This window comes from Rosa chinensis, chromosome 6 (genome assembly GCF_002994745.2).
Source record: "Rosa chinensis cultivar Old Blush chromosome 6, RchiOBHm-V2, whole genome shotgun sequence".
Taxonomy (NCBI): Eukaryota; Viridiplantae; Streptophyta; class Magnoliopsida; order Rosales; family Rosaceae; genus Rosa; species Rosa chinensis.
This window is the reverse complement of record NC_037093.1, coordinates 42,301,776-42,310,152: the sequence shown is the minus strand read 5'-3', so window position 1 is coordinate 42,310,152 and position 8,377 is coordinate 42,301,776. Positions and strand designations below refer to the sequence as shown.

At 39.7% G+C, this 8,377-nt stretch overlaps 1 protein-coding gene across 1 annotated transcript; it reads left to right on the top strand.

The window, feature by feature from the left end:
• The first annotated feature begins 627 nt into the window (after nt 1-627).
• Nucleotides 628-5,260, top strand: LOC112172053 (mechanosensitive ion channel protein 6). The gene is made up of 5 exons (XM_024309220.2): nt 628-2,744; nt 3,534-3,657; nt 3,943-4,236; nt 4,329-4,531; nt 4,626-5,260. The coding sequence occupies exons 1-5, from the start codon at nt 871-873 to the stop codon at nt 4,912-4,914; spliced, it is 2,784 nt and encodes a 927-aa protein (XP_024164988.1). The 5' UTR covers nt 628-870; the 3' UTR covers nt 4,915-5,260.
• The last annotated feature ends 3,117 nt before the right edge of the window (nt 5,261-8,377 follow it).

Below are 8,377 nucleotides of genomic sequence, written 5' to 3'. Positions count from 1 at the left end.
ACTCGACCAAGTTTTTTTTTTTTTTTTTTCCTGAAAAGAAAAAGAAAATTACAATAAGAAACCCCTAGGGCAACCAAAACTAAACTAATCCAAGTTAAAGGGCAAGACGATAGTAAAGGGCAGACTTTTAATCCACATTTTAGGAGAAAATGAGTAGTAGCCTATAGGAGCAATAGCATTGGCGAGGAAGTTTGCTTCCCGTAAAACATGGAAAAAGGAGATACTATCAAAAGATCTTGTCAGGGACAAAATATCTGTACAAGCGACCCTATAATCTACAGAGTCTGAGAACGGAGGAGAATACACTTAATGACCAGAGTAAAATCGCCTTCAACAAGCAGATGATTACAGTACACTCGACCAAACTTGAAGTTATTTGACACATTCAATTTGAATTATTATTGGACTTAAAAAATGAGCTCATTTTCGTGATGAAGCTCGGTATTTAGTTCAAATGAAGCTAGTTCACCGTGTGTTCTTTTAACAACAAATGGCAAAATAGTAATTAAACAAGGAATCTAGGTTCATAACCTAGTGGATCAAAACAAAATAAATTTGAAAAAACCTAACCCATGAATTGCGGCCCAACCCATCTTTTCTTAATACCCAGCCATACGCCAATACTCGGCGCAGCACGTTCACTCTCTTCTTTAGTTCTCTTCATCTCCATTGTCCAGCTTCCTTCCCACTGTACACGCGTCAACCTAATTCCCTTTAAATTAAAAACATTCAAACCAGACCTTGTTCTTTATCATATCTCAGATTCCAAACACCAGCGACTTCCCTGACGTTACCCTTTTATATTATAATATTATATATAATAACAGTGAGTATTTTATTCCCCGGAGTTGCTATAGCTGTCAGCCTCGGATGGATTTCTCACTCAAGAAATCCTTCAAATCTCTTGGCTCCGGTAAACACATCTCTGCTTCTGAAGCAGACCACGGCAGCCACGAGAAGCTCCCCATTCTACTGGATCACCACAACGAACAGCACGCAATGAGCGCCGTCGATTCCTCCGACCGCCGCGAGGTCATCGTCAAGATCGACCAGGGCGGCGCTTCCTCCACCACCACTACAGAAGCCGACCCCGCGAAACGCGGCGCCGGGATTTGGAGGGAGTCCAGTATTGATTTCTGGAAGGACGACGGGAGCAATGCCGGCGCCGGCGGGGGTTTTGAGTTTGCTCAGAAGAAGAAGACGGCGGTGAAGACGGAGGAGGAGGAGGAGGAGGATCCGCCGTCGAAGCTGATAGGGCGGTTCCTGCACAAGCAGAGAGCCTCCGGCGACTCGTCGTTGGACATGGATTTGGAGATGGCCGAGCTACGGCAGCAGGATTTGCCGCCGCTGGCGGAGTCTCCGAGGAACTCACGCATGTCGAGGGAGATCAAGGTGTCGTTCCAGTCGTTCCAGTCGCCGGCGTCGGACGTCGCCGAGACCGAGTCTGTTCGGCGGCGGCGCAAGGACCCCGACGACGAGGAACGACGTCGTAGCAGTCGACTGAGTGACGGCGGCGCCGACGTCATTAGGTGCTCGTCGAACGCGTCGTTTAAGGGCAGGTCCGATTTGTTGAGGCTGAAGACGAGGTCTAGATTGATGGACCCGCCCGAGGGGTGGGACGAGGGCGCGGGTCGGGTCCCGAAATCGGGTATGATGAGGTCTGGGATGTTGGGCCGGGGCGGAGGTGACGATGAGGAGGACGACCCGTTTTTGGATGAGGATTTGCCTGATGAGTACAAGAGGGCGAAATTCAATGCGCTGACTCTGCTCCAGTGGCTGAGTTTGGTTTTGATTATTGGGGCATTGGCTTGCACTCTTTCTATAAGAGTTTTGCGGGAGATGAATCTGTGGAAATTGAAGCTGTGGAAATGGGAGGTGCTAATTTTGGTTTCGATTTGTGGGAGGCTGGTTTCGGGTTGGATGATAAAAATTATGGTGTTCTTTGTGGAGAGGAACTTCATTTTGAGGAAGAGGGTGTTGTATTTTGTTTATGGGATCAGGAAGCCTGTTCAGAACTGTATTTGGCTTGGCCTTGTTTTGACGGGTTGGCATTTCTTGCTGATCAGGAAGGTTGAGAAGGAAACCAATGGTAGAATCCTTGAGTATGTGACTAAAGTGTTGCTTTGTCTCTTGATTGGGGGTTTGATTTGGTTGGTGAAGACCCTGGTTGTAAAAGTGCTTGCTTCATCTTTCCATGTTAGATCGTATTTTGATCGGATTCAGGATGCGCTTTTTAATCAGTATGTGATCCAAACACTGTCGGGGCGGCCTTGGATTGAGATAAAAAATGCAGAGGATGAAGAGGAGAGACTTGCTGATGAGGTTAGGAAGCTACAGAATGCTGGGGCTAATATGCCTCCTGACCTCAGGGCAAGTGCATTTCCTTCTGGGACAACTGGGAAGGCCATTGGGAATGGCGGCTCTGGTAGAAGTGGGCGGTTGATTGCTGCAAGTGGAGGGCTTGTGGGGAAGAGTGGCATGTTTTCAAAGCCACTTTCCAAGAAGTCAGGGGAGGTTGGGATCACAATTGATCACTTGCATAGGCTCAATCCAAAGAATGTGTCTGCTTGGAATATGAAGAGGCTAATGAATATAGTAAAATATGGGCATCTTACCACACTGGATGAGCAGATTCTGGATTCAACCAAGGATGAGGGTGAGGGTGATACTAAGATCAAAAGTGAAGTTGAGGCTAAGGCTGCCGCGAAAAAGATATTTCGCAATGTGGCTAGGCCTGGCTCCAAGTATGTTTCCATTTATTCCCTTTGGGTTTGTGTGCATTTATCTGCATTCTTAACTTGGCTCGACTGTGTTATGTTGTTCATATCTGTTTCTTTCATTGATCAAAAGTTGAAAATGCCTGCAGCTTCAAAAATTCTACTTTCAGGTTTCAATGTCAATATTTATGAGCACAGAAAATTAAAACATGTTGATGTAATGTTATATTGAAATTTGATTTGTATCTGCTCTTTTAACACCCTTACATACTTGCACTTCGATTTTTTTGTGTTACACTGTTATGCATCATCTGTTATTACCATGAACATACTTTAAAACTTAGAATTGCCAGTAAGTGTACATTTGTGCAAGTCTAAAGTTCAAATTGTTTCACAGTTTCTGTTCCATGCCAATTTTCTCTAGAACCTTTATGGATAATATAATGTTGATGTTATTCGTTCACCTTTCATGTGAACAAGTTTCTTGGTTGACAACTTCAGCTAACATGAGTAGTGCGGAAGGATGCCAAGTTTGGATGGGAGTTTTGGGTGACATTTTTTCATTGAGAATGAGAAAGGAGGAGATGCTCCTTCCTAATCCACAAGGAAATAAACAGAGAAAATAAAAAAGAAAACAGGATACTACCAGTCAACCAAGAATGACAAAATAGAATATAGCGATATGTTTTCTGCAACCTATAGAAGTCGAATCACAAAATATCTAATTTTTCATTTGATTACATGCATTTTTCTTTTAGCTATATGTTAATGAATTTCCATCTTTTAACCATATTCATTCTATTCATTCTCTGGCAGGCACATCTACCTGGAGGATTTGTTGCGTTTCATGCAAGAAGACGAGGCTTTAAAGACCATGAGTCTCTTTGAAGGGGCCTCTGACAGCAAGAGAATCAGCAAAACTTCCTTGAAAAATTGGGTGGTAAGCATCAACTGGCAAGTTGTCTACTGGACAGAATTGTTAGGTTTTAAGGTTTGGTTATGTTAGATGTAGGCAAGGAAAAAGGAATTGAGTTCAACAGCCAAAAACTGAGAAACCTAACAGCATGTAATCATAGGCAACAATTTCTTATATTACTGTAAATAAGAACTCATGAACTCGGAATTTTAAAAGCCCCATCTGTTCAAAACACTGACTAATGGATGGTTGTCCTTTTATTTGTATATTGGTCATTAGATTGTTAATGTGCTCCTCTTATTCTTCCAGGTCAATTGCTTTAGAGAACGGAGAGCACTTTCTTTGACTCTAACTGACACCAAAACAGCGGTGAACAGACTTCGACGCGTGGTGGACGTATTAGTTAGCATTATTATTATAATTATATGGCTGCTTGTGCTGGATATTGTCACCAGAGCCAATATTGTTTATGCAACTTCTCAGCTTGTTATTGTGGCCTTTGTTTTTGGTAACTCATGCAAGACAGTCTTTGAAGCAGTCATATTTCTCTTCGTGATGCACCCCTTTGACGTGGGAGATCGATGTGAAATTGAAGGAGTTCAGGTACATTTCCATCTCTGCATGTGTCACATTCTATTAAATTTTGTACATTTTTATTTCTGTGGTCTAAAAATTGTTTTATCAATGTCTCTCAGATGGTTGTAGAGGAGATGAATATCTTAACTACAGTTTTTCTAAGGTATGACAACGTAAAAATCGTGTACCCAAACAGTACCCTTGCAACTAAGCCCATCAATAACTTCTATCGTAGTCCGGACTCAGGAGATGCTGTTGAGTTCTGTATCCATATAGCCACTCCAGCAGATAAGATTGCTGTTATGAAGCAAAGAATGATAAGGTATGTGAAAAGATCTTATGCTACTTCCTATATTCAGAATATGATGTATTTCAACGTCTGGTTAACAAATCATTTCCTACGGTTGCAATTACAGTTACATTGAAAATAAGAAGGAGCACTGGTATCCTGCACCAATGTTCATATTAAAGGAAGTGGAAGAATTAAATAGGATGAGGTTTGCCATATGGCTGTCACATAGAATGAACTTCCAAGACATGGGAGAAAAGTGGGCAAGGAGAGCCCTTTTACTTGAAGAGATAGTACGGATCCTCCAGGAGCTTGACATTGAGTATCGTTTGCGGCCCATTGACATAAATGTCCGTGGCATGCCTCCCACGGCCACCACTCTGCCTCCCTCTAATTTCACAGCAACCACAAGCTGAGTGAGGAACGAGGAAATCCGAAGTCTGACCCTCCCGGACTAGCATATACATATGCCCTAGACCCCTTGGCGATTTGCAGAACCACAGAGTAGGGAGCTCAGTTCATGCAGGAGGATCTCATAGAGAAGGGAGAGGATGATATCCGTTGACACGGTTTGATGGATTGATCTCAAGTTAGTTGTCTACGATCTTGAACTAAAGCAAAATGGAGTAAAAGTTCTGTTTGATTTTGCAGATTGCCGTATTGCTAATTAGAATTATTGCTACTCTCATATTTATCCTCATATATGTAATATGCTTTTTGTATATGTAATTATATCTATTTCTTTAACTTCTTTTTGTCTAATTAGCGTTTGTTTAGTTATTTCACCTACACCAGTCAAGCTTCTCTTGATATGCTAATTGTGCAGGGCAATGACTAGCTGTTGCAACTGAACCTGCTTCCAATAGAACAGTTGCACCCAGCTCTTCGCTTTTAACAAAAAACCAGAAGCTGTACGCTGGGCCATGATAATGCAAGTCGGAGAAAACTGGTTTTTAGTTCTAGTAATTCTTTATTTATTAACATTTACTTATATACTAAATTTGAAACTCTATTCTACAACTAGGAATGAAGTAAAAGAATGTAAAATTGTTTCCATATTTTGTTTTTGGAAAAAGAAAAAAGAAAAAATCGTACCACTATGCCATGTGAAACGTAGGTGTTTATTTATCTAGAATGAAAATGGGGGAGAAAGGAGAGTCACTCCCATTCATTCTCAATCTTATGTTCCTAACCCAAAGGGGAATGAAAATTGTCGAGTAGATCACTATTAGAGTCAAAATTTTCTTACACCGGACAAAATGATACTCAACTTACAAAAGTAATCAAAATGATACCTAATTTTTTTAAGGATTAATTTCAGTTTACCCCCCTGAGGTTTGGGGGTGAAATTTCACCCCCTCAACTTTCAATTTTGAATTTTTACCCCCTAAACTTTTCAATTTCAATCAGCCGTGTCTAATTTTTACTGTTCCGTCCAAATTGGATGTTAAGTTTGACTTTTGAGGGTTAAAATTGTCATTTCAACATAAATAAAAAATAAAAAAAATAAAAAATTCTGTTTTTTTTTTTTTTTTTTTATAATTTTGTCTCCAACCTATATACCACAAGTTATAATAGGTTTATAAAAACAAAAAAATACTCTAGGTAGTTGAAAGCCGCTCGCTGGTCTACAATATTTGTGACATATCTCCGAAAAAGTGAAGAATTTAGGATATATCCCAAATAAAGTGAAGAAATATTTGTAAAAAATAATTTTACACTTTATCTGTAAATAAATATCTGTATATTCCCAATAAAGTGAAGAAATATCTGTGTAAAATCATTTTTGGTCTGCGATATTTGTGATATATATCCAATATTTATCTGTAAATAAATATCTGTAAAAAATGATTTTACACAGATATTTCTTCACTTTATTGGGGATATACAGATATTTACAGAAAAAGTGTAAAATCATTTTTTACAGATATTTCTTTACTTTATTGGGGATATATCCTAAAATTCTTCAATTTATTGGACATATATCACAAATATCGTAGACCAAAAATGATTTTACACAGATATTTTTTCACTTTATTGGGAATATACAGATATTTATTAACAGATAAAGTGTAAAATTATTTTTTACAAATATTTCTTCACTTTATTTGGGATATATCCTAAATTCTTCACTTTATCGGAGATATGTCACAAATATCGTAGACCAGCGAGTGACTTTCAACTACCTAGAGTATTTTTTTGTTTTTATAAACCTATTATAACTTGTGGTATATAGGTTGGAGACAAAATAAAAAAAAAAATAAAAAATGAAGAAACAGAAAAAAAAAAAAAAAAAAAAAAAAAACAGAAATATTTTTTTTATTTTTTTATGTTGAAATGACCATTTTAACCCTCAAAAGTCAAACTTAACGTCCAATTTGGACGGAACAGTAAAAATTGGACACGGCTGATTGAAATTGAAAAGTTTAGGGGGTAAAAATTCAAAATTGAAAGTTGAGGGGGTGAAATATTTCACCCCCAAACCTCAGGGGGGTAAACTGAAATTAATCCTTTTTTTTTAAAACAAATCAACTTGATATTCAACTTTCAAAAGTAATTTAGTGTTGGGTTCCCTCCCCTAACCTTCTCTTTCTCCTAACATACATGCTAAACTCCAGTCGTCTTAACGTAAATTTCTCAAAATTTACTGACCTAGCCGTCTGCTAGGGTTACCTTCTAGGGTTCTAGAAGGCAAGCTACAATCTGCCATGGATTTGGATATTTTGAGTTGGAATTGCAAAGGGATTTGCAATGACACCTCAACTAGGGCTTTGAAAGATTTGATCTCTCAAAATCGGCCTCAAATCATATTCTTATGTGAAACAAAAATCAGCAGACCGGAGGATTTCCAGAAGCTGCATCGTGCTTTAGGGTTTGCTAACTCGGACACTGTCTTGAGCGAAGGGCAATCAGGGGGCCTTGCGGTCTTCTGGAACGATGATGTTAGAATCAGAATGGGGACAAAATCAGCGCATCATATGGATATGGTGGTGGAAGGCAGTCCGGGCAATCCGACCTGGAGACTGACTGGTTTCTATGGTTTCTCAAGTACAGTGGAGCGTGATAGATCCTAGCAGCTGCTGAGAGAGTTGTCTAATTTGGTTTCATTGCCTTGGATTGTGGTTGGGGATTTTAATGAAATCCTTAACAATGATGAGAAGATTGATGGCCCAATGAGGAGTGAATGGCAGATGCGAGGTTTTCGTGAAGCGTTGGGTTATGGAGATCTCCTGGACCTAGGATTTCAAGGAACTCGGACGACCTGGTGGAACTCTGATACCAGGTTACGTCTTGATAGAGTAGTTTGTACACCTTCATGGTGTGATATTTTTGGCTATGCAAAAGTGGTTCATTTTCCAGCTAGTGACTCTGATCACATCCCTATTTTAGTACGGGCTAGTATAATCCCAATTGCTCAACGTCAGAGGCTACATAGATTTAAGTTTGAAGCCTTTTGGCTCCAGCATTCTGATTATGGTTCTCTAGTGGAAGAAGCATGGCAAACTTATGTCACAGGGATTCCTATGTTTAGAGTTACACAGAAGATTAAACATACTAGGATGCAACTTGATTAATGGCAAAAGAATACTTTTCGGGCTAGGCAACAATCCATGTTGGGCATGCCTGGTAGACTTGAAGAATTGTTGGATGTGCCTGTTAATGAGGTTGTGCAGGCCGAGAAGAAAGAACTAATGAGTCGATTGCAGATGTTACTTTCCCAAGAAGAAATTTTTTGGAAACAACATTCCAAAGTGCAATGGCTGAAGGAAGGTGACCGGAACATAGGTTTCTTCCACAGGAAAGCTGAGAATAGAAAGAGAAAGAATCTGCTTCAAGGATTGTATGATGAGAATGGATCTTGGTGTGAAGATGACGCTG

What these genes read in the sequence shown, in the direction of transcription:
- LOC112172053 (XM_024309220.2), top strand. Translation starts at nt 871, where the DNA reads ATGGATTTCTCACTCAAGAAATCCTTCAAATCTCTTGGCTCCGGTAAA. An exon ending in GTGGCTAGGCCTGGCTCCAA is followed by an intron (nt 2,745 to 3,533) that starts GTATGTTTCCAT and finishes ATTCTCTGGCAG; the next exon opens with GCACATCTACCTGGAGGATT. An exon ending in ATGAAGCAAAGAATGATAAG is followed by an intron (nt 4,532 to 4,625) that starts GTATGTGAAAAG and finishes TTGCAATTACAG; the next exon opens with TTACATTGAAAATAAGAAGG.